Below are 26229 nucleotides of genomic sequence, written 5' to 3'. Positions count from 1 at the left end.
TCTGGCTAGGACTTTTCAGTACTATGTTGAATAGGAGTGGTGAGAGTGGGCACGCTTGGCTTGTTGCTGATCTTAGAGGAACAGCTTTCAGGATTTCACCTTTGAGTATGATGTTAGTTGTGGGCTTGTTATATATGGCTTTTATTATGTTTAGGTACATTCCTTCTCTACCCACTTTGTTGATATGATATTGACATGAACAGATATTGAATTTTGGTAATTGCTTTTTCTGCATCTATTGCGATGATAATATAATTTTTATTTTTATTCTGTTAATGTGGTATATCACATTTGTTGATTTGCATATGTTGAACCATCCTTACATCCCAGGGATAAATCCCACTTGATCATGATTTATGATCCTTTTAATATATTGTTGAATTTGGTTTGCTAATATTTTTCTTTCTTTTTTTTAAAATTAATTAATTAATTTATTTATTTTTGGCTGTGTTGGGTCCTCGCCTCTGTGCGAGGGCTTTCCCCAGCCGTGGCAAGCGGGGGCCACTCCTCATCGCGGTGCACGGGCCTCTCACCATCGCGGCCCCTCCCGCTGCGGAGCACGGGCTCCAGACGCGCAGGCCCAGCAATTGTGGCTCACGGGCCCAGCCGCTCCGCGGCACGCGGGATCCTCCCAGACCAGGGCCCGAACCCACGTCCCCTGCATCGGCAGGCAGACTCTCAACCACTGTGCCACCAGGGAAGCCCCGGTTTGCTAATATTTTGTTGAGAATTTTTGCCTCGGTATTCATCAGGGAAATTGGCCTGTAGCTTTCCTGTAGCAGCCTTATCTGGTTTTGGTATTAGAGTAATGCTGGTCTCATAAAATGAGTGTGGGAGTTTTCCCTACTCTTCAGTTTTGGGGAAGAGTTTGAGAAGGATTGGCATTAATTCTTTAAATGTTTGGTAGATTCACCAGGGAAGCCATCTGGTCCTGGACTTTGTTGGGAGATTTTTGATTACTGATTCAATCTCTTTACTCATTATTGGTCTGTTCATTTATTCTATTTCTTCATTATGTAGTGTTGGTAGGTTTATGTTTCTAGGAATTTATCCATTTCCTCTAGGGTATCCAATTTGTTGGCATATAATTTTTCATAGTAGTGACATGATCCTTTGTATTTGTGTGGTATCAATCGTAAGGTCTCTTTTTTCATTTCTGATTTTATTTGTTTGAGTCTTCTCTCTTTTTTCCTTAGTCTAGTTTTTCAATTTTAACTTTTCAAAAAACCAGGTGTTAGTTTCATTTATCTTTTCTGTTGTCCTTTTAGTCTCTGTTTAATTTATCTCCACTCTGATCTTTGTTATTTCCTTCCTTCTGCTAACTTTGGACTTGGTTTGTTCTTCTATTACTGGCTCCTTGAGGTTGTTTATTTGAGGTTTTTCTTTTTACTTAATGTAGGCATTTAATGCTGTATAGACTTCCCTCTCTAAGAACTGCTCTTGCTTCATCCCATAAGTTTTCATATGTTGTGTTTCCATTTTCATTTGTTTCAAGATATTTTTAAATTTCCCTTTTGATTTCTTCTTTGACTCTTCGGTTGTTCAGGTGTGTGTTGTTTAATTTCCATATATTTTTGAATTTTCCAGTTTCACTCCTGTTAATTTCTAGTTTTATAACATTGTGTTTGGAAAAGATACTTGGTATGATTTTAATCTTTTAAAATTTGCTAAATTGGGGCTTCCCTGGTGGTGCAGTGGTTGAGAATCTGCCTGCCAATGCAGGAGACACGGGTTTGAGCCCTGGTCTGGGAAGATCCCACATGCCACGGAGCAAATGGGCCCGTGAGCCACAATTGCTGAGCCTGCGCATCTGGAGCCTGTGCTCCACAACAAGAGAGGCCGCGATGGTGAGAGGCCCGCGCATCGCAATGAAGAGTGGCCCCCGCTTGCCACAACTGGAGAAAGCCCTCGCACAGAAACGAAGATCCAACACAGCCATTAATAAAAAAAAAAAAAAAAAAAAATTTGCTAAATTATTTTGGACCTGTCATATTATCTATCCTGGAGAATGTTCCACGTGCACTTGAGAAGAATGTATATTCTGCTGCTGTTGGACAGAATGTTCTGTACGTCTGTTAGGTCCATTTGGGCTAAAGTATAGTTCAATTCCAACATTTCCTTATTGATTTTCTGTCTGGATGATCTATCCACTGTTGAAAGTAGTGGTATTGAAGTCCCCTGCTATTATTTTATTGTCAATTAGTATTTGCTTAATATATTTAACTGCTCTGATGTTGGGTGCATGTCCTGATAATGATACAAAGATCTTATTTGTTTCTTTAACAGTTGTTGGCTTAAAGTCTGTTTTGTCTGATACAAGTATAGCTACCCCTGCTCTCTTTTGGTTTCCACCTGCAGGGGATATCCTTATTTTCATCCCTTCACTTTGAGCCTGTGTATGTCATTAAAGCTAAAGTGGGTCTCTTGTAAGCAGCATATAGTTGGGTAGTGTTTCCTTCATCCATCCAGCCACTCTGCCTTTTGACTGGAGAATTCAATCCACTTACATTTAGAGTAATTATTGGTAGTTACTGACTATAGGTAAAGACTTACTAATGACATTTTATTAACTGTTTTATGGCTATTTTGTTGTTCCCGTGTTCTTTTCTTCCTCTCTTGCTGCCTTCCTGTGTGAATTGATGACTTTCTTTAGTGGTATGCTTTGATTACCTTCTTTTTATCTTTTGTGTATATGCTTTTCACTTTGTAGTTACCATAAGGCATACATAAAACATCTAATAGACATAACCATCTATTTTATGCTGATTTTTTTTTTTTGGCTGAGATCATTACGCATTTAATATAGTCCCCCCAAAGAATAACAGAATGTGTAAAATGAAATGAAGGTCCCTTAGAGTTTGAAATTCTTCTGGTGCACAATCCTGTCTTCTTTGTTCAAGAAGTTTGTAGTCATTTTCAGGATCCACTCCAGGAGCCAAAATTCTTAATTTAGGTATCAGGCAAACCATTCAGGGCAAAAAATACACGAAGAAAAACAACACCACGTCTAAGAGGATGAAGAGCCAGAGATCCAACCAGTAGGAATGTTTTGGTACCCGGTCTGCCCCAGACTGAGGCCGCACTTCGTGGTTTTGCTGCGGCCTCTCGGCTTCACCCAAGCCTTGCCGCTCCCGGGGACCATCCCGACCATCTTCGGCCGCCGAGCCTACCTCCATCTTGCAGCAGTCGCCGCGCCACAACCTGAGTAGCCGGAAATCCTCAGCTCCCGCTCTTCTGCGCTCACCTCGCCGGAAAAGGGGACTCAGTCCGACACCCCCCCCCCAACATGCTCTGTTCCCCGCCCCCTTTTATGTTTTTGATGTCACAGTTTACCTCCTTTTATATTGTATATTCATTAACAAATTATTTTTATTACTTTTGTCCTTTGACTTTTTTATTACAGTTAAGTGGCTAATATACTACGATATTACAGTAATAGAATATTCTGAATTTGACTATCTGTTTACCTTTACCCAGTGTGTTGTGTATTTTCTTGTTACTAATTAGCATCCTTCATTAACTATGATAATTTTATAATTATAATTATAATAATTAGCTTGAGGAATTCCTTTCATTATTCTTTGTAAGGCAGATCTAGTGGTGATAAACTCTCTCAGTTTTTGTTTGTCTGAGAAAGGTGTTATCTTTTCTAACCTTTCTGAACAACGATTTTGCTGAGTAGAGTTTTCTTGGTTGGCAGTTTTTTGTTTAAGTGCTTTGAATATATCATCCCACTCTCTCCTGGTCTGAAAGATTTCTCTGAGAAATCCACTGAAGCTTTATGGGGGTTCTCTTGTAAGTTATAAGCTTCTTTTCTCTTGCTGATTTTAAGAATCTCTCTTTGTCTTTGATTTTCAACAGTTTTATTGTAGTGTCTCTTTTTTAAAATTAATTAAATTATTTTTTTTTGGCTGTGTTGGGTCTTCGTTGCTGTGTGTGGGCTTTCTATAGTTGCGGCGAGCAGGGGCTACTCTTTGTTGTGGTACACGGGCTTCTCATTGCAGTGGCTTCTCTTGTTGCAGAGCACGGGCTCTAGGTGGGCGGGCTTCAGTAGTTGTGGCACGCAGGCTCAGTAGTTGTGGCTCATGGGCTCTAGAGTGCAGGCTCAGTAGTTGTGGCGCACGGGCTTAGTTGCTCCATGGCATGTGGGATCTTCCCAGACCAGGGCTCGAACCCATGTCCCCTGCATTGGCAGGCGGATTCTTAGCCACTGTGCCACCAGGGAAGTCCTGTAATGTCTCTTGAAGATGTCTTTCAGTTGAATTTGTTTGCTGACCTATGAGCTTCATGAACTTGGATACCCACATTTCTCCCCAGATTTTGGAAGTTCTCAATCACTATTTAGATAAACTTTCTATTCCTTCTTCCTCTCTTCTCCTGGGTCTCCAATAATTTGCAGATTTTTTTCTTTTGGTGGAATTTCATAAATCACATAAGCTGTCCTCACTCTTTTGTTTTCCTCTGACTAGATAATTTCAAATGCCCTGTCTTCTAAGTCACAGATTCTTTCTTCCACTGATCCATTCTGCTGTTGATGCTCTCTATTGCAGTTTTCATTTCTTCGGCTCTAGAATTTGTTTAGTTCTTTTTTATGATTTCCCTTTGTTAAGTTTCTCATTTTGTTCATGAATTGTGTTCCTGATTTCATTGTATTGTCTTCCTCTGTTTTCCTGTAGCTCATTTAGCTTCCTTAAAACAGCTATTTTGAATTCTTTATTGAATATATCATAGATCTCCATGTCTTTGGAGTTGATTACTAGAAGATTATTGTGATCTTTTGGTAGTGTTATGTTTCCTTGATTTCTCACATTGCTTGAAGTTTTGTGTTGCTGTCTTTGCATTTGAAGTAGCAGTCATCTCTATTTTTTACCCAATGATTTCAGGAGAGAAATACCTTCTGCCAGCCCTACTAGGGATTCTGAGGCTTTCTCAGACCTTTTATGTGTATGCCTACTCCATGCTTCTTACTCCCTGTGTGGCAGAATTCTTAAGCCTGTATGCCTTCTCTTGTTCAGTTCTCTCAGTTCAGTAGGCCAGGTGTTGACAGCCTCCCAAGGAGGCTTTCCCAAGGACATTGCTTTCCCAAGGACATAGATAAAGGTGAAGTTTGTGGTCTGTTCCTGACCCACAGATTTGGGCTGTGCTCACTAGCCATGTGCCAAAACTTGCTCTTGCTACCACTGGGAGCACACACAGGAAGCCAGCCACAGGTTGGGGATGTGTGTGGGTGAGGTGTGTGGAGAGCTAGGAGTGCCTGTGGGTTAGTTGGGGAGAATCCATGGACAAGGCATCCCCAGTGGTTCATGAGCTGATCTTCTTGATGGAGTCTACAATGCAGTTAGTAAGATCCATGTCGCATTAATGGTCTCTGAGGGTCCTACTTGCCACTCTCCCAGCCTCTTCCAGTCTCCCAGTCATGCAGCTCAAGATGCAGTACTCAAGATGGGGTGAGAGAGAAATGGGTCTCTTTGCCAGTGATCCACACAGCTAGGGAAGCTGGGTGCTCACTTACATGCTCTCACTTCCCCCTGTGGAAGAAATCATGGGCTAAGAAGGTCTCTCTTGGCCCTGAGCTTTGCCATCTGGGGGAAGGAGTGTTGCAGGTTAAGGTAAACTGTTCCTTTTACTATGCATCCAAATTCATATATATCTTTTTGCTCCAGTGGTGTCCTAGAACTTCTCTGTTGGAAACCTGGGCTTCCACAAAGCCTATCTTGTCTGTGGTTGATTATCTAAGACATTGTTCTCCAGGGGCTACTGGACTGCAGCTGAAATGGGCTGGAGACATATGGGCCATTTGTAGGACCCACAGCCAGGACTGAGGTCTGTATACCTATTACATGACGCATGGTTAGGCCAGTCTCCTCTGGGGTCCCTTGGTGTATGGTGCTAGATTCCATAGCTTCCATAAAGGTACTTTTGTCCATAGGTGAATGCCAAATTGTTGTTGTTGAGGGGGGGTTATGAGTGAGGTATGTCCTATTGGGCCATTTTGCTGCCATCATTCCACAATGAGTTTTGATAGATGTAATCACCCATGAAACCACTACCATAATCAAGATAAGAACATCTCCATTATCTCTTAAAGTTTTCTTGTGCTCCTTTGCAGTCCATCCCTTGTTCCACCTCTGGCCCCCTTTTCTGGAATTTCAAATGAGTGGAATCATACTGAATCTTTTCTGTCTGGCTTCTCTTACCAGCATGATTTTTTCAGAATTCATCCATATTGTTGGGAGTATCAGTGATTTGTTCCTTTTTATGGATGAAGAGTGATTATTCTTTTGTTTATGCATTTTAAATACTTTTTTGCTTATCCATTCACCAGTTGCATATATTTAGGTTATATCTAGCTTTTGACTATTATGAATAAAGCTGCTGTAAACATTTTTGAACAAGTGTTTGCATGGATATAATCATTATTTCTTCGAGTAAATACCTGGGAGCAAAATAGATGGGTTATATGGTAGATATATATTTAACTCTATTAGAAGCTGCCAAACAGATTTTCAAAGTGATTGTTCCATTTTACATTCCTATTAGCACTGCAAGAGAGTTCTCCACATTCTTGCTCCACATTCTTGTCAACATTTGGTATTGTCAGTCTTTTCAATTTTAGCCATTCCAATATCATTATGGTTTTAATTTGTATTGCCTTCATAATTAAAGATGTTGAGAATCTTTTCATGTGTTCATTGAATATTAGTATGTTTTCTTTTGTGAAGGGTCTCTTCAAATATTTTGCCCATGTTTAAAACTTAGATCTTTTGTCTTCTAATTATTAAATTATAGGAGTTCTTTATATATACTGAATACAGGTCTTTTTGTCAGATATTAAGTATCGCATATAGGTTCTCTCCGTCTGTGGCTTGCCTTTTTGTGTTCTTAATGTTAATGATATCTTTCAATGAGTAAAGTTTTTAATTTTGGTGAAGTCTAGTTTGTCAATTTCTTATTTGTGCTTTATGCTCTTTTGACTCCTAGTTAAGAACCCTTTGCCTACCCTAAGTCTGAAGATTTTCTCCTATATAAGTTTGATAGTTTTATCTTTTATATTTAGGACGGTGATTCATTTTCATATAAATTTTAGTGTTTAATGTAAAGTAAGTATTGATATTCATTTTTTTCAATGGTAATATCCAGTTTTCACAACATTTGTTGAAAATGCTTTTTTCACATCTGAATTGCTGTGACAACTTTGTAGAAAATTATCATATATGTGGTTCTACTTCTGGATTCCTTATTTTCTACATTGATTTCCATATATATTCTTTTGTTATTACATATCACCTTGATTACACTAACTCTTTAAATTAGTATAAATTCTCTTTGTTCTTCTTTTCTAAACTTACTTTGGATATTATGTGTTGTTTGCATTTTAACATAAATTTTAGAATTAGCTTATCAGTTTCTATACAAACACATGCTGGCTGTAGATAAATTGGAGAGATTGGTATCTTAACACTATTGAGTCTTCCAATCCATGAATATGGCATATCTCTTCATTTATTTAAGTCTTCTTTATTTTCTTTTAGCAATGTTATATCTTACGCAAATTTTGTTAAATTATCCTTAAATATTTCATATTTTCGATGCTATTATAAAAGGAGTTGTCTTAACATTTCATTCTCTAATTGTTTAATTGCTAGCATATAGAAATACTATTGTTTTTTATGTATTGACCTTGTATCTTGAAACATTGCTAAATTCACATATTAATTCTAGTAATTCTCTTTATATTCTTAGGATATTCTCTGTATGTTATCATGTCATCTTCAAACCATTTACTGGTTTTAATTCTTTTAATTCTTCCTTTCCAATTTGAAGATCTTTTTATTTTCTTGCCTCATTTCACTGGTTAGGACTTCCAGTACAGTGATGAATATTGGTAATGAGGAGAGGCAAATCTGTATGACCCTGGAAACTCATTTCCTCCTTCCTTTCAGTAGCTTAACAGCTGAATCAGCTGAACTGAGCCAGCCTGTGGAGGGACAGCAAGGCCTTAAGCTGTTGTCAGCATTCCTGGCATGCATGGTTCTTTTTTTTTTTCAAGATTTAAAAAAAAATTTATTTATTTATTTTGGTTGCATTGGGTCTTCGTTGCTGCGCGTGGGCTTTCTCTAGTTGTGGCGAGCAGGGGCTACTCTTCGTTGCAGCGCACAGGCTTCTCATTGCAGTGGCTTCTCTTTTTGTGGAGCACGAGCTCTAGGCCGCGTGGGCTTCAGTAGTTGTGGCTCACGGGCTCTAGAACACAGGCTCAGTAGTTGTGGCCCACGGGCTTATGTGCTTCGCAGCCTGTGGAATCTTCCCGGACCAGGGCTCGAACCCGTGTCCCCTGCATTGGCAGGCGGATTCTTAACCACTGCACCACCAGGGAAGTCCCGGCATGCATGGTTCTTTTTGGGGACTTTGGTATGTAGACCTTGGCCCTGGAAATGCATACTTCTTACCACTGTTCCTGAATCCAGCTATCCCTTGATAAATTTTTTGTTACTTAAGGAAACTAGGGGTTTCCATTCCCTCCAAAGCTAACGTATAAATGTGTAACATAGTGAGGTGGTGGGGCTCACTCTTGCTCTTGTAGGAGTTTCAAGAGAACATCCTGCTTGCCAGCCAAAGGAGGCTTCTCTTCCCTCGGCAATTTTGTATACAGAAGATCTGTGCCTAACCTATACTGTGGAATAAAGAGAATTCAGTGTACAGAGTGTGGTTCCCTACTTCTCTCCTTCTAAGATTTTCTTCAATAAACATTGTTTATATCTATAGCCTCTGGTGTTAGTGGTATTTGTGCATGTCACCTTTGCACAACAAGTGTTGAAAGTGGACATACTTGCCTAGTTCCTTATCTTATGGGGACTCTATTCAGTCTTTTATCATTGAGTTTGATGTTTAATATGGGTTTTTCATTAAATTTTCTTTTCTTCATAGTTTCAGAAAGTTTTTTTAAAATCATGAATGGGTGTTGAATTTTGTCAAATGCTTTTTTCCCCAGCATCTATTGACCTTTTTACCATTATATAATGTCTTTCTTTGTCTCTAGTAAAAATTTTTGAGTGAAAGTCTATTTTTTTATTGTGGGAAAATATACATAAGTTTACCATTTTAAACATTTTAAAGTATATTATTTAGTGGCATTAAGTACATTTTATTTTGTGCAACTGCTACAACTGTCTAATGCCCAGATTTTACATCACTTAAAATGGAAACCCTGTACCCATTAAGCAGTCACTTCCCATTTCCCCTCTCTTCATACCCAGGAAACCACTAATTTGCTTTCTGTGTCTATGGATTTGCCTAGTCTGGATATTTAATATAGATGGGATCATACAGCATGTGTCCTTTTGTCTTTGTCTTCTTTCACTTAGTAATATTTTTAGAGTTCATCCATGTTTCAGCATGCATCAGTACTTCATTCCTTTTTATGACTGAATAATATTCTACTGTATAGCTATACCACATTGTATTTATCTATTCATCACTTGATGGACATTTGAGTTGTTTCTACTTTTTAGCTATTGTGAATAGTGCTACTATTCATGTACAAACTTTTACTTGAACACTTGTTTTCAACTCTTTTGGGTATATACCTACGAGTAGAAATATTGGGTCATACAGTAATTCTATGTTTACTTAGTGAGTAACTGCCAAACTGTTTTCCATAGTGGCTGTATTTACATTCCCACCAGCAATTTATAAATGTTCCAGTTCTCCATATCCCCACCAACACTTGTAAACTTTCTCTATTTTTTAATTTTAGCTCTCCTAGTGGATGTGAAGTGGTATCTGATTGTGGTTTTGATTTACATTTCCCTAGTGCCTAATGACATTGAGCATCTTTTCAATGCTTGTTAGCCATTTGTACATCTTCTTTGGGGAAATATCTATTTGAGTTCTTTGCTCATTTTAAAATTGCATTGTTTGTCTTTTGGTTGTTGAGTAATAAGAGTTCTTTGTATAATCTGGATACAAGACTCTTAGCAGATATATGATTTACAAATATATTCCCCCATTCTGTGGGCTGCCTTTTCACTCTCTTGATAGTATACTTTGATGCACAAAAATGTTTAATTTTGATGAAGTCCAATTTAATTATTTTTCCTTTTGGTGTCATACCCAAGATATCATTACCAAATCCAAAGTTATGAAGGTTTACTCTATATTTCCAGCTCTTATTTAGGTCTTTGATCCATTTTGAATTAACTTTGTACGTGGTGTGAGGTAAGGATCAAGCTTCATTCTTTTGCATGTAGATCCAGTTGTCCCAAAATTTGTTGAAGAGATTATTTTTTCCCCATGGAATTGTCTTAGCACCCTTGCTAAAATCAATTGACCATAGTAAATGGGTTTATTTCTGGACTCTTAATTCTGTTCCATTGATTGATATGTCCATCCTTATGCCAGTAGCATACTGTTTTGATTACTGTAGCTCTGTAGTAAGTTTTGAAATCAGGAAGTGTGAGTCCTTTAGCTTTGCTTTTCCTTTTCAAGATTGTTTTCACTCTTTAGGGACCTTTGTGAATTCATATGCATTTTAGGATTGGCTTTTTCATTTCTGCATAAAAGGCCTTTGGAATTTTAATAGGGATTGAGCTGAAACTGTAAATTGATTTGGGGAGTATTGCTACCTTAACAGTAGTAATTTTTCCAATCCATGAACATGGGATGTGTTTCCATTTATTTATTTCCTCTTTAATTTTTTTCAGCAATGTTTTGTAGTTTTCAGTGTACAAGTTTTGTACTTCCTTCATTAAATTTATTCCTAAGTACTTTATTATTTTTGACTCTATACTGAAAATTGAATTGTTTTCTTATTTTCCTTCTTTGATCGTTCATTGCTGGTGTATAGAAATACAACTGATTTTTGAGTGTTGATCTTGTATCCTGCAACTTTACTGAATTTATTTGTTAGCTCTAATAGGTTTTTTTGGTGCCTGTGTGTTTGTGTATTCTTTAGGATTTCCATATATAGGATGATGTCACCTGCAGATAGAGATAGTTTTACTTCTTCATTTCCAATATGGATGTGTTTTATTTCTTTTTCTTGCCTAATTATAAGTGGCTCACTTTAGATTTAAAGACACAAAATCTGCAGACAGTAAATGCTGGAGAGGGTGTGGAGAAAAGGGAGCCCTCCTACACTGTTGGTGGGAATGTAAATTGGTACAGCCACTATGGAGAACAGTATGGAGGTTCTTTAAAATACTAAAAATAGAAATACCGTATGACCCAGCAATCCCACTCTTGTGCATATACCCAGAGAAAACTGTAATTTGAAAAGATACATGCACCCCAGTGTTCACTGCAGCACTATTTACAATAGCCGGGACATGGAAGCAACCTAAATGTCCATCGACAGAGGAATGGATAAAGAAGATGTGGTACATATATACAATGGAATATTACTCAGCCATAAAAAAGAACAAAATAATGCCATTTGCAGCAACATGGGTGGACCTAGAGATTGTCATACTGAATGAAGTAAGTCAGATACAGAAAAACCAGTATCATATGATACCGCTTATATGTGGAATCTAAAAAAAAAAAAAAAAGAGTACAAATGAACTTATTTACAAAACAGGAGTAAAGTCATGGATGTAGAAAACAAACTTATGGTTACCAGGGTAGAAGGGGAGGGGAGGGATAAATTGGGAGACTGGGATTGACATATACACACTGCTATATATTAAATAGATAACTAATAAGAACCTGCTGTATAGCACAAGGAACTCTACTCAGTACTCTGTAATGGACTATATGGGAAAAGAATCTAAACAACAACAAAAAAAAACAAGAGTGGATATATGTATATGTATAACTGATTCACTTTGCTGTATGCCTGAAACTAACACAACACTATAAATCAACTGTACTCCAATAAAAATTGAAAAAAAAGAGAAAAAAAACCTGAAGACACAAATAAGCTGAAAGTAAAAGGATAGAAAAAGATATTTCATACAAACAGGAACCAAAAGAGAGCTGGAGTGGCTATACTGATATCACAGAAATTAGACTTTAACACAAAAATTATTGTTGGAGACAAAGAAGAATATTATATGATGATAAGAGGGCCAATAATGGAGACAAAGAAGAATATTATATAATGATAAAAGGGCCAATAATGCAGAAAAAACATTAAAGAAAATTCTACACTGAATTATGATTTTGAAAAATAATCTCTTAGTAAACTTATGAATAAAAGGAAATTTCTTCAACCTCATAAAAGATATTTATGAAAAACCCACAGCTCGGCTTATACTCAGTGGTGAAAGACTAAATGGTTTTCCCCCTGAGACCAGGAACGAGGCAGTGAGGCTTCCTTTCACCACTTCTGTTCAACATCATGCTAGAAATTCTAGCCAGAGTAATTGAATAAAGATTTATCAAATACTTTACATCAGCTGTTTTAACTATGTTTAAAGAATTAAAGCAAACAATGTCTAAAGAACAAAAGGAAATATGAGACTGATGTCTCACCAAATAGTGAATATTAATAGATAGAAATTATTTTTTAAAAACTGAATAGAAATTCTGAGGTTAAAAACTTAACTGAAGTGAAAATTAACTGGAGGGGCAAAACAGCAGATTGAGAAGGCAGAAGAAAGAATCAGTGGACTTGAAGATAGGATAGTTGTTCAATATCTGGGCTTACTCAGGGACAGTTTCTATTGATTGCTTTTTTTCCTTTGTATGATCCATATTTCCTTATTTTGTTTAATGCCTCAATTATTTTGTTGAAAACTGGACATTAAAAATGTATAGCAAAAAAAAAAATGTATGGCAAGAAAACTCTGTAAGTCAAATTCTTCCCTCCCAGGGTTTGCTTTGCTGATGCTTGTAGTTTGTTTGTTTCATGACTTTTATGAATTAATTCTGTCATCTGTATTCTTTATTATACATGAACACAGAAGCCTTTGTTCTATTTGTTTAGTTGTCAGCCAGTGATTGGACAGAACTTTCCTTAAATATTTGGAACCAAAAGATATCTCCCAGTCTTTGCTGGAAGGCTCTGTGTGCAAGTTGGGGCATGCCTTCAACACTTAGCCAGGCAGTTTATAACTGTGCCTTAGCCTTCACTTCCTGCTTTCACAGAGCCTCATGGTTAGACAGAGCTAAAGTTTAGGATCTTCTCATGTTTTTCCTGAGCATGCACTCACCTGCATACAGCCCTGAGCCTGCATGTGGCCTTATTTTAGGTAGGAGATTCTGATAGTTTAGATGAGGCTGTGGTGATGGAGAGGAAAAATCTAGGTGATCTTAAAGAGGTATAATTCACTGATTATTAAGTATACAGATAGGCACATATGTTATTTCAAAAAAGAATCTTTTGGGGCTTCCCTGGTGGCGCAGTGGTTGAGAATCTGCCTGCTAATGCAGGAGACACGGGTTCGAGCCCTGGTCTGGGAGGATCCCACATGCCGCGGAGCGGCTGGGCCCGTGAGCCACGGCTGCTGAGCCTGCGCTTCTGGAGCCTGTGCCCCGCGACGGGAGGGGCCGCGATAGTGAAAGGCCCGTGCACCGCGATGAAGAGCGGTCCCCGCACCGCGATGAAGAGTGGCCCCCACTTGCCGCAACTGGAGAAAGCCCTCGCACGAACCAAAGACCCAGCACAGCCAAAAATAAAATAAATAAATAAATAAATAAATAAATAAAAATTAAAAAAAAAAAAAAAAGAATCTTTTGTTTTAAAATTCTGATGGTGAATAATTTAATCTTTTAAAAACCCATTGAGAGATTATCTTTTTGTTTTTGTTGATTTGCTTCATTTTGAACTCTGTAATGAATCTGTATCTGATTCTAAGACAATTGGTCTATCTATTCAAAAAATCAAATTGTAAAAGGAAGTTACTATGAATCTTTTTCTAACAAGAAATTTTTCTTCCTAGTGGATATTTTGACATACGTTGTCTGGAAGATAAGTGGCTTACCTGCAACTCGTGTAATTGGAAGTGGTTGTAATCTAGACTCTGCCCGTTTTCGTTACCTAATTGGAGAGAAGTTGGGTGTACATCCCACAAGCTGCCATGGTTGGATTATTGGAGAACATGGTGATTCAAGTGGTAAGTGTAAACTCATTATCATTATATTATCACACTTCTTATCTTTAATAATGCTTTTTTTCCTTAAATATAGCTGTACAGCACTTATTTTTTTGGCATATTACTAACTTTTTCTATTCCTTTACTTTCAGTCTTTTGTGTCATTGATTTAGCTACCTCTTATAAAATAGTGTATAGAGCATATAGCTATTTTAAAAGTCAACGAGTGTTTGTCTGGAGCAGTTTCATTGTGATTTTAAAAACAGAGTTATTAAGATATAAAACACATCCCATAAACTTTACCCATTTAAAGTGTATTATTCACTGGCTTTTTATTCAGAGTTGTGCAACTGTCACCACAATCTAATTGTAGAAAATTTTCATCACCCCAAAAAACTCCCACTCCTGCACTCACCCCACTCTAGCCCCAGGCAACCATTAATCTACTTTCTGACTGTATAGATTTGTTTTTCCCTGACTTTTCATAGAAATAAAATTGCTTAATATGTGATTTAAGCTATTACTTAGGTCACACGAACCATTTTCTTTTCTTAACTTAAACATTTAATCTCTTCTATACAATTAGAACTTTATACTTACAGTGTTCTCTAATTATGTCATATGTGTAAGTCTTCTTTCCATAATGCCAATAGACTTGTTGAGAATAGGCACCATTTGTTCATTTATTCAATCATCCATTTGTTTATTCAAAACATTTAATGAGCCCTTCTCTTTTCTTTATACTTCAAGGGTCGTAGTATAATAAATACTTTTGATTTGACTTAAACAAATATTTCTTTGACTAGTGCCTTAATTTGACCCTGTTGGCATGTATTATTGTCTTAGCTCTTCCTCCTGAAAATTATTAAAAGTAATTTTGCGGGCTTCCCTGGTGGTGCAGTGGTTAAGAATCTGCCTACCAATGCAGGGGACACGGGTTCGAGCCCTGGTCCGGGAAGATCCCACGTGCCACGGAGCAACTAAGCCCGTGCGCCACAACTACTGAGCCTGTGCTCTAGAGCTCGTGAGCCACAACTACTGAGCCCACGTGCCACAACTACTGAAGGCTGTGCGCCTAGAGCCCGTGCTTCAGAACAAGAGAAGCCACCACAGTGAGAAGCCTGCACACTGCAACGAAGAGTAGCCCCCGCTCACCGCAACTAGAGAAAGCCCGCGAGCAGCAACGAAGACCCAACACAGCCAAAAATAAATAAATAAATAAATAAATAAATTTATATTTAAAAAAAAAGTTATTTTGCCAGATATGTTTTAATTTCTCCCATTTAGTATTCCATGATTTTATTTTTAAAAAATCATGTATGGTTTAATAGTATGGTATTAATTTATTGCTCTTTTCCCTCCTATAATATTTTATCATTTCTTATAGATTATTTTCTTTGTGGATTCTATATTTGTGTCTTGCTTAAAATGCCTCCTTATTACACAATTACAAGTAAATTCTACTACATGTTTTATAATGCTTTATAATTTTATTTTTTACATTTACCTCCTTTGTCTATTTGAAACTTATTTTTATATATGGCGTAAGGTAGTAACCTAACTTTATTCTTAAAAAACCCACTGAACTTAAACAACTGATGCAGTACTGGCAAGAAGAGTTCCTTCTGAGATTTATTTCTTTCAGTGCCCTTATGGAGTGGAGTAAACGTTGCTGGTGTTGCTCTGAAGACTCTAGACCCTAAGTTAGGAACTGATTCAGACAAGGACCAGTGGAAAAATATCCATAAGCAAGTTGTTGGAAGGTAACATTAGTCATTCACTTTCTTAGTGCCTTAATAATCTATTGTAAGAACAAATTTTGCAGACAAAAAGTATAAAAGTTGATCTCTGCTTTTTGTGAGATAAATAACATTCTGAAAATCCCCAAATTCAGATATACATAATGCATAGCTTTCTTTTGGGGAGCATTGTTCAAATCAAAAAATACACTTCTCACTTCATAAGAAGTCATATATGTTTGAGAGCAATATAGCATAGTGATTAGGAGCATGGACTTTGGAACCACGTTGCTCAGGGTTTTTCAAACCTGGCTTCACCATTTATTAGTGGTGTGATATTGGGAGGTTATTTAAAATATTGAAAGCTCAGTTTCTTCATATTTAAAATGAGGGTAGTAATAGAGCCAACCTTAGAGGGCTATTATGAAGAGTAAATGACTTAGTACGTGTAGAATGCTTAGAATGGTACCCAGAACTGATTAATTAACTGATTAAGTTCAAAAGACTTGATGAAAAGAAACATGAAACTGATGCAGATGATCAGAAGTTAACTAATTAGGTTTACTTATAAATGAAGTGTCTGACTCTGTACACATCCCCTGAATAGCATACATGATTCTCCTTCATGACTTAACCAAGATACGTATTAGTAAAATTATAGAACTTAGAAATCACTTTTGGATATTCAAAACTGGAATATTAAATCTACAAAAGTACATGTTTATTGAATGTATATTTATGATAGCAACCCTACAAAAATGTATAAGAATTAGGGCAGAGACTAAAAAGGCACACAATATAACAAAAAAGTTATTATGGGTTAGTTTTATTCTCTACATGACTTTTAGTTAAAAAAAATAAATTATATTATTTTCTGATCTTAAAGCACATGACCCCTTTAGTGGGTATAGAGTTTCAGTTTGGGAAGATGAAAAAGTTCTGGAGAGGATGGTGGTAATGGTGGTAAAACATTGTTTAAGTACTTAATGCCATTGAACTGTATGCTTAAAATGGTTTAAATGGCAAATTTTACCACAATTATAAAAAATAAAATAAAATGAGTATTGTACATGGCTACCGATAGTGGTCTAGAGTTCAGACTGTCAAACTAACAGTACATAATAGACTTTAATCTAGCATTAAGTTTATCTAGCTTAGTGAAAGGATACTGGACAGAAAACACAGTATGGAATATTAGCATTTACTTCAGGAGGTGTTTCAAATGCTCAGGTGTAGCTTCCAGGCCCCATCACTACAGGGGGCACACTCAGTTGCAACGGATGAGAGCAGACTACCCCAGCACAGGAAAGCCACTGCCTTTGTGTCCCAGCAGTTTTTGATACAGTTCTTGTCACATAGGTCTCAGGATTTGCATGCTTGTTCCCAGTCTTCTAGTCCTGGTGCAATGCACACATCAAGAATTACATAGGGCTTCCCTGGTGGCGCAGTGGATAAGAATCTGCCTGCCAATGCAGAGGACACAGTTTCGATCCCTTGTCTGGGAAGATCCCACATGCCGCAGAGCAACTAAGCCCGTGTGCCACAACTACTGAGCTTACGTGCCACAACTACTGAAGCCCGCATGCCTAAAGCCTGTGCTCCACAACAAGAGAAGCCACCACAATGAGAAGCCCGCACACCGCAACAAAGAGTAGCCCCTGCTCTCCACAACTAGAGAAAGCCCGCGCGTAGGAATGAAAACCCAATGCAGCCAAAAATAAATAAATGAAGACCCAACGCAGCCAAAAATAAATAAATAAATATTTTTTTTAAAAAAGAGTTACATAATATGCAATGCTGATAACCTTGTTCCATTATGATTACTATTCCACATTTATCTTTAATTTATACATAAATAATTTATGTATTTATTTTTTTCCTATTTCTTTAATTGTGATAAAATACACATAACATAAAATTTACCATCTTAATCATTTTAAGTGTATAGTTCAATGGTATAAAAACCATTCATAATCTTCTGTAACCATACCACCATCCATCTCATAACTCTTCATAATTTAAGACTGAAACTCTGTATCCATGAAACAATCCCTCCCCATTAATCCCTCACCCCAGGCGCTGGCTACCACCTTTCTACTTTCTGTTTCTATGATTTTGACTACTCTATCATATAAGTGAAATCATACAGTATTTGTCTTTTCGTGGCTAGTTTATTTCACTTAGCATAATGTCCTTAAGGTTCATCCGTGTTATAGCATATGTCAGAGTTTCCTTTTTAAGCTGACTGATATACTACTGTATGTAAATATACCACATATTGCTTATCCATTCGTCTCTTTTTTTTTTAATTAATTTATTTATTTTATTTATGGCTGTGTTGGGTCTTCGTTTCTGTGCGAGGGCTTTCTCTAGTTGCGGCAAGTGGGGGCCACTCTTCATCGCGGTGCGTGGGCCTTTCATTATCGCGGCCTCTCTTGTTGTGGAGCACAGGCTCCAGACGCGCAGGCTCAGTAATTGTGGCTCATGGGCCTAGTTGCTCTGCAGCATGTGGGATCTTCCCAGACCAGGGCTCGAACCCGTGTCCCCTGCACTGGCAGGCAGATTCTCAACCACTGCGCCACCAGGGAAGCCCCATTCGTCTCTTGATGGACTCTTGGGTTGCTTCCATGCTTTAGCTATTGTGAATAATGCTGCTATGAACATGGGTGTACAAGATCCTGCTTTCAGTTCTTTTGGGTATATACCCATAAGTGGAATTGCTGTATCATGTGGTAATTCTATTTTTAGTTTTTTTGAGGAATCACCATACTGTTTTCCGCAGTGGCTATACCATTTTACATTCCTACCAGTAGTGTACAGGAATTCCAATTTCTCCAAATCCTCACCAACACTTGTTGTTTTCTTTTTTTTCTCTCTTTATTTATTTTTTTTAAATTAATTAATTTATTTTTGACTGTGTTGGGTCTTCCTTTCTGTGCGAGGGCTTTCTCTAGTTGCGGCAAGCGGGGGCCACTCTTCATCGCGGTGCGCGGGCCTCTCACTATCGCGGCCTCTCTTGTTGTGGAGCACAGGCTCCAGACGCGCAGGCTCAGCAGTTGTGGCTCACGGGCCCAGTCGCTCCGCGGCATGTGGGATCTTCCCAGACCAGGGCTCGAACCCGTGTCCCCCGCACTGGCAGGCGGACTCCCAACCACTGCACCACCAGGGAAGCCCTGTTGTTTTCTGTTTGGTAGTAGTCATCCTAATGGATGTGAGGTGGTAGCTCATTGTAGTTTTGATTTGCATTTCCCTAATTAGTGATGCTGAGCATTTTGTCATGTGCTAATAGGCCATCTGTATATCTTCTTTGGAGAAATGTCTGTTCAAGTCTTTTGCCCACTTTTGAATTGGGTTGTTTGTTTTGTTGTTATTGTTGTTGTTGTTGAGTTTTAAGAGTCCTGTCTATATTCTGGATATTAATCTCTCATCAGATAATTTACAAATATTTTCTTCCATTCCATAGGCTCTTTTTTTACTCTTTTTATAGTGTCTTTGATGTGCAAAACTTAAAAATTTTCATGAAATCCATTTGTCTGTTTTTTCTCTTGTTACCTTTTGTGTTCTGTCCAAGAAATCATTGCCAAATGCAATGTCGTGAAGCTTTTGCCCTATGTTTTCATGTAAGAGTGTCATAGTTTTAGGTCTTACATTCAGATCTTTGATTCATTTTGGATTCATTTTTGTAAATGCTGTTATGTCAGGGTTTAGTTTTAATCTTTTGCACGTGGATATCCAGTTTCTCCAGCACCATTTGTTGAAAAGACTGCCCTTTTCCCATTCAATGGTCTTGGCACACTTTTTGAAAATCAGTTGAATGTCAGATATATAGGTTTATTTCTGGGCTTTCTATTCTATCCCATTGGGTCTGTATGTTTGTCTTGATACCAGTACTATACAGTTTTGATTACTGTAGCTTTGTAGTAAGTTTTGAAATCAGGTAGTGTGAGTCCTTCAGCTTTCAAGATTGTTTTAGCTCTTTAGAGTCTCTTGAGATTCCATATGAATTTTAGGGTGGGTTTTTCTACTTCTGCAAAAAATATCTTTGGGAATTTGATGGGAATTTCACTGAATCTATAGATGGTTTGGGGTAGTATTAACATCTTAATAATATTAAGTCTCCAATCCATGAACATAAGATGTGTTTCCATTTATTTATGTCTTCTTTAATTTCTTTCAGCAAAGTTTTATGGTTTTCATTGTACAAGTCTTTCACCTCCTTGGTTAAGTTAATTCCTAAGTATTTTATTCTTTTTGATGCTATTGTAAATGGGATTGATTTCTTAATTTCCTTTTCAGATTGTTCATTGTCATTATATAGAAATGCAATTTTTTAATGTTGACTTTGTATCCTGCTACTTTACCAAATTCATTTATTAGTTCAGCAGTTTTTTTGTGTGTGTGTATAGAATCTTTACAGTTTTCTGCATGTAAGATCATGTCATCTATAAGTAGAGATACTTTCATTTCTTCCTTTCCAATTTGAATGCCTTTTATTTCTCTTTCTTACCTAATTGCTCTGGATAGAACTTGCAATACTGTGTTGAATGGAAGTGGCAAAAGTGAGCATCCTTGCCTTATTCCTGACCTTAAAGGAAAAGCTTTTAGTTTTTCACTGTTGAGTATGACCTTCACTGTGGGTTTTTCATGTATGGCTTTTATTATGTTGAGGTAGTTTCCTTCTATTCCTAGTTTCTTGAGTGTTTTTATCATGAAAAGGTGTTGAATTTTGTCAAACGATTTTTATGCATCAGTTGAGATAATAATGTGGTTTTCCTCCTTTATTCTCTTAATGTGGTGTATTACATTGGTGGATTTTGGTATGTTGAACCATCCTTGCATTCCAGGAATAAATCATGGTGTATAATCCATTAAATACTGTTGAATTTGGTTTGCTAGTATTTTGTTGAGGATTTTTGCCTCATTGTTCATAAGGGATAATGGTCTCTAGTTCTTTTTTCTCTTCTTTCTTTTTTTTTTCCTAAGATACAATTTACTCTTTACAACCAGGGTCCACAGGTCCAGGCTGCAGAGCAGCAGCAGGAAGCAGACACTCCAATCTGGTTCTGGGTAACCTGGTAATAAAAATGAGCCCATAATGCCCCTCTGGCCTCTTGAGACACCACAGGCTCACTGCCTAAAATAACTAGAGCTCTGGAAATATTAAATAGAAGAGTGATTTCCAGGGGGGAAATTTTAAATAAGATGCACATGGGAAAGGCCATAGAAAGTTTGCCAAGTTAAATTTGGTACATAATTGTGTTCACTTGATATCCAAAGTGTGTGCGGTCAGTCGAGCACTTCTGCCAAAGCCTCAGTATGGCTTGTAGTTATTCTAATGGCCACCGTGTTGCTGGCTTTTCCCAAAATTTGTACCACCCTGACTGTAGTTGTAGCCGGGGCCTAATAGCCATAAGGTGAGTAGTCACAGCTGACATAGCTGGGTCCATAGTCCTGCTGGTAGCTGTAGCCCTGGTTCCAGTAGCTGCCATAGCCCTGATTCCTACTCTGACTCTGACCTCCTCCACTTCCACCACCACCACCGCTGCCTCGGTTCCCTTGGTTGCCACCCCCATGGCCCCCAGAGCCATACTGCTGCTGTTGATAAACCTCTTTGGACTGAGCCACCTTGATTTCACACTTACTTCTGCTGATGGTGTGGAACTTTTTCTCCAGAACTTTCTTCACAGGTTCCTCTTCTTTAAAGGTGATGAAAACAAAGGCTCGTCTTTTGTTCGACTTTGGATCCATTGGAAGCTCAATGGCTTCAATCTCCCCAAACTCGCTGACGTACTCCCTCATCTTCTCCTCAGTGGCTTCAGGATTCAGAGCCCCCACAAAAATTTTCTTTACTGGCTCTTTCGTCATGGCCATGGCTTTTTTGGGGTCAATGACACAGCCATCCAGTCTGTGCTCCTTCTGATCTAGAACCTTCTCCACACTGGCTGCATCTTTGAAGAGGATAAACCCAAACCCTCTTGACCAGCCAGTGTTAGGATCCATTTGTATTGTACAGTCAACGACCTCTCCAAATTTGGTAAAATAGTCCTTTAGGTCCTTTTTGCTGGTATCCCAGCTCAGGCCACCAATGAACAGTTTTCCCGCATCCTTCTCGTTCTTGCTGGCGTTTATCTAGTTGCCTTCCTTGCCTTTCTGGTTGCCAGCCTGGGGCGCCGCGCTCCCGCCTTCAGCACTTGCCACGACCCCGGTGCCGGCCGGCGACTCGCCTTCGGGGGTGGCCTTGTGTCCGTTGTCAGTGGCGCCCGTTGTCTCCATGGGCTGCTCCTCACCTGCTTCCGACATGCTAGGCCATGGCGTGCAGCTCCAACCCAGAAGCTTGCCCGGCCCGTGTGGTGCCTCTGCCTCTAGTTTTTTTTCTTATACTGACTTTGTCTGGCCTTGGTAAATGGGTAATGGTTAGAATCAGTAATAATGGCTCCACTTTCATTTCTGATTTTAGTAATTTGAGTCTTCTCTCTTTTTTCTTAATTCATCTAGCTAAAAGTTGTCAATTTGTTGATCTTTTCAAAGAACCATTGATTTTTTTCTATTGTTTTTCCATTCTCTATTTTGTTATTTCTGATCTTTATTATTTACTTCCATTTGCTAGATTTGGGTTTAATTTGTTCTTTTTTTTCTAGTTCCTTAAGTTGTAACATTAGATTGTTAATTTGACATCTTTCTTGTTTTTTAATGTAAGCATATATGGCTATAAGTTTACCCTTTAGCACTGCTTTCTCTCTGACCAATAAGTTTTATGTTATGTTTTCATTTTCATTCATCTCTAAGTATTTCCTAATTTCCATTGTGCTTTCTTCTTTGATCCATTAGGCTGTTATAGAGTGTGCTTTTTCATTTCCACAAATTTGTGAATTTTCCAGTGTTACTTCTGTTATTGATTTCTAAATTCACCTCGTTGTGTCAGAGAATATACTTTGTATGATGCCTGTCTTTTTAAATCTATTGAGACTTAATTTGTGGCATAACGTATGGTCTATTCTCGAAAATATCCCATGTGCACTTGAGGAGAATGTAGATGCTGTTATTGTTGGGTAAAGTGTTCTGTTTGTCTGTTAGATCTAGTTGGTCTATGGTGTTGAACTCTATTTCCTTACTTACCTTCTGTTTGATTGATCTATCCATTATTGAAAGTCAGGTATTGAAGTCTTCAATTATTATTGTAGAACTGTCTATTTCTCCCTTCAATTTTGTCAGTTTTTGCTTCACGATGGTCTGCTATTAGATGCATACATGTTTATAATTATTGTTTTATTTTCTTTCATTTTTTTTCTTGAACCTCTAATTAGTATGTAATGTCCTTCTTTGCCTATTGTAAACTTTTTTGATTTGAAGTCTATTTTATCTGACATTAGTATAGCCACCCCTGCTCCCTTTTGGTTACTATTTGCATAAAATATCTTTTTCCATTCTTTCACTTTTAATCTATTTGTGTCTTTGGCTTTAAAGTAAGTTTCATGTTGACAGCATGTACTTGGCTCTTGTGTTTTGATCCATTCTGTCAGTCTCTTTAGATTGGAGAGTGTAATTTGTTTACATTTAAAGTAATTACTGATAAGGGGGGCTTCTGTCATTGCGCTATTTGTTTTCTATATGCTTTAGAGCTTCTTGTTTCTCATTTCCTGCATTACTGTCTTCTTTTGTGTTTATTTTTTGTAGTGAAATATTTAAACTCCTGTCTCATTTTCTTTTGTATATATCCTATAGCTATTATAGCTATTTTCATTTTGGTTGCCATGGGGGATTACCTTTAGCACCCTAAAGTTATAATACTCTTATTTGAATTTCTACCAGCTTAACTTCAATAACATACAAAACCTCTGCTTCTTCATAGTTCCATCCTCACCTCTTTTGATCGTTGATGTCACAAAATTGCATCTTTACACACTGTTTGCCCCAAAATATAAACTAATAATTCTTTTAAATGCAGTTGTTTCTTAAATTTGAAAATGGGAGTTACACACCAAAGTCACAGTAATACTAGCTTTTAGACTAATTTTTTTAAAATGTATTAGTCTCTTAAATTATGCAGAAAACAAAAAGTATAAGTATAAACCATTGTTACAATATTACTAGCTTTTATAACTGCCCATGCATTTACCTTTACTGAGATCTTTATTTTTTCACATGGCTTCAAGTTACTGTTTATTTCACCCTGCAGGACTGCCTTGAGTATTTCTTGCAGGACTGGTCTAGTGGTGATGAACTCCCTCAGCTTTTGTTTCTTTGGCAAAGTCTTAATTTTTCCCTCACTTTTGAAGAACAATTTTGCTGGATATAAGATATGATTCTTGGTTGACAGTTGTTTTCTTTTTATCACTTTAAATATATCTGCCCAGTACCTACTGACCTCCAAAGTTTCTGGTGAGAAATCTGCTGATGATCTTATTTTTCACTTTTCTTCAGTCTTTTTTTCTTTCTGTTCCTCAGTCAGTAATTTCCATTGTCCTATCTTCAAGTTTGCTGATTCTGTCTTCTGCCTGCTCAAATCTGTTTTTTAGTCCATCTAGTGAGTTTTTTCATTTCAGTTATTGTGCTTTTCAGCTCTAGAATTTTGGGGGTGGGGGTTCTTATTAGGTTTTATATTTCTTTATTGATATTTCCATTTTGTTCACTCATCATTTTCTTGACTTTCTCTACATCTTCCTTTAGTTCTTTGAGTGTCTTTAAGACAGTTGTTTTAAAGTCTTTGTCTAGTATATCTGCCATCAGTTTTTTTTCCCCCAGGGACAGTTTCTGTTGATTCATTTTTTCCTTTGAATGGGCCATACTTTTATATTTCTTTGTATGCCTTGTGATTTTTTGTTGTTGTTGTTGAAAACTGGATGTTTGAATCTAATAATATGACAATTTTATCAGATTCTATCCCTTCCCCAGGGTTTGCTGGGTTTTTGTTATTGTTATTGCTTTTGTTTTTTGATTGTTGAAGGCTGCTTCTGTGCCAGGGACCAACCTGAGGTGTACTCTTAAGGTCTTTGAGGTTGTTTCTAGGCCTGTGCTTTTCCCTGGGCATACGTGGTTACTTTCTAATTTCCCCCAAATATGCAACTGCTTTTGTATGTTCTGGTCTTTAATGTCTGGCTCCCAAGAGGGGAAAAAGAAATATTAAGGGAAAGGGTGCCTGCCCTTTACATTCCTTGGAGGTTACTTTAGCCAGAGGGGGAGAGGCTTGCAACAGTTGTGGGGAGGTGCAACAACAATGGCTTTGCCCTCTTTGTCTACACCTCTGTCATCAGAAGCAGTAATCAGTCATTAGAGAACAGATCTCTGATATTTGGAGGAAAGGGTGCTTTTCACAGGCTGTGCACAAACTGCTTTGGGTACATGCAAACAGCCCTGCTACTCTGCTAAGGGCTGAAATTGGCTGAAATTAACCACAGTTTAACATACAAACCTTCCCCTGGAAATCTCAAGCTTTCAGAAGACTCCAGAGTTCCCCCAAAAGTTATATCAGACAGATTCTGGCAGTGCAGTTATTGTCTAGTTGGGGAGATAGATTCTTGGTGCTTCCTACTTCTCCATCTTCCTAGAATCCTCAAGTATTTAACTAGATTTTTAAACCTAGAAAACTGTTTTGTGAAAAAGCCAACTCAAAGTCATCTTCCCAGATACTCCTGCCTTTTTGGAAAGGGTCCATACCTGATGTTAACCATTTACCCATGACCTAGGTGATTATCTTTGTATCATATATTCTTCATAGTTTCTGTGACAAACATGTCCTAATATTTTACACATAGAAAAAAAACAAGCTTGTATACCTATAATCACCAGGATCTGTAAGATCCAATAGGTAACCAAAATCCCTCACCAGATGTTTTGGTAATTCTTAACTAATTGGACTATCTTATTTTGCCCTTTTATTTACTATCACTTGTACCTTATTAAAGTTATTGATAGATGCATTTGTGTGTTCAGTTTCTCTAAAGCAAATTTATTTCTTCTTCTAGTCAAACTATTTCCACATCAATTGGAAGTTTCAGGTCAATCTCCCAAAATATCTTTTCACTGTGATAATTTTTATTGGTATGTTTCATTTTCTTAAATTTCCTTAAGGGGACCTACAAACCTTTGTTATGCCACATAGCTTTGGATAAGAGATTAAATTAATGCCTAGCAAATGAAACCTATGTTAATATTACAGTATCATTTCATATCTTAACAAAAATGTCCCTTACCCATATATTGTACCATATATTTCCAGTTACAGGGACCACTAGAGGCCATTTCCCAGTAAATGCAGGAATCTAACTGATCTGGAGGCTCAGTTATAACCCAGCCACTAAGGAACATGTTTTAGCCAATACTGGTTTCCAGATGTCATGGAGTAGCCCATCTTTATAGGGAGGTCACAGTGTTAGGCTTTTGTCTGCCCAATCCCAGATGATTGTACTACAGGGACTGTTAGTTTCTTTTTCATTTGAAACACTATTGCTATAAGGGAA

General features: G+C 37.6%; 2 protein-coding genes and 1 pseudogene across 3 annotated transcripts in view; 1 reads left to right on the top strand and 2 right to left on the bottom strand.

Annotated features, from left to right (window-relative positions):
- Nucleotides 1–26229, top strand: part of LOC103018917 (L-lactate dehydrogenase C chain) — a 49354-nt gene that overhangs the window by 15031 nt on the left and 8094 nt on the right. For both annotated transcript variants that reach the window (XM_028164690.1, XM_007174840.2), the window contains 2 exons: nucleotides 13881–14054; nucleotides 15679–15796. In XM_028164690.1, coding sequence (XP_028020491.1) covers nucleotides 13881–14054; nucleotides 15679–15796 — 292 coding nt within the window. The remainder of the gene's footprint in view (nucleotides 1–13880; nucleotides 14055–15678; nucleotides 15797–26229) is intronic.
- Nucleotides 2787–3229, bottom strand: C9H4orf3 (chromosome 9 C4orf3 homolog). The gene has a single exon (XM_007174839.2). The coding sequence runs from the start codon at nucleotides 3174–3176 to the stop codon at nucleotides 2970–2972; it is 207 nt and encodes a 68-aa protein (XP_007174901.1). The 5' UTR covers nucleotides 3177–3229; the 3' UTR covers nucleotides 2787–2969.
- Nucleotides 21084–22072, bottom strand: LOC103018657 (heterogeneous nuclear ribonucleoprotein A/B-like; annotated as a pseudogene).

This window comes from Balaenoptera acutorostrata, chromosome 9 (genome assembly GCF_949987535.1).
Source record: "Balaenoptera acutorostrata chromosome 9, mBalAcu1.1, whole genome shotgun sequence".
Lineage (NCBI taxonomy): Eukaryota > Metazoa > Chordata > Mammalia > Artiodactyla > Balaenopteridae > Balaenoptera > Balaenoptera acutorostrata.
This window is presented reverse-complemented; position numbering and strand designations above follow the sequence as displayed.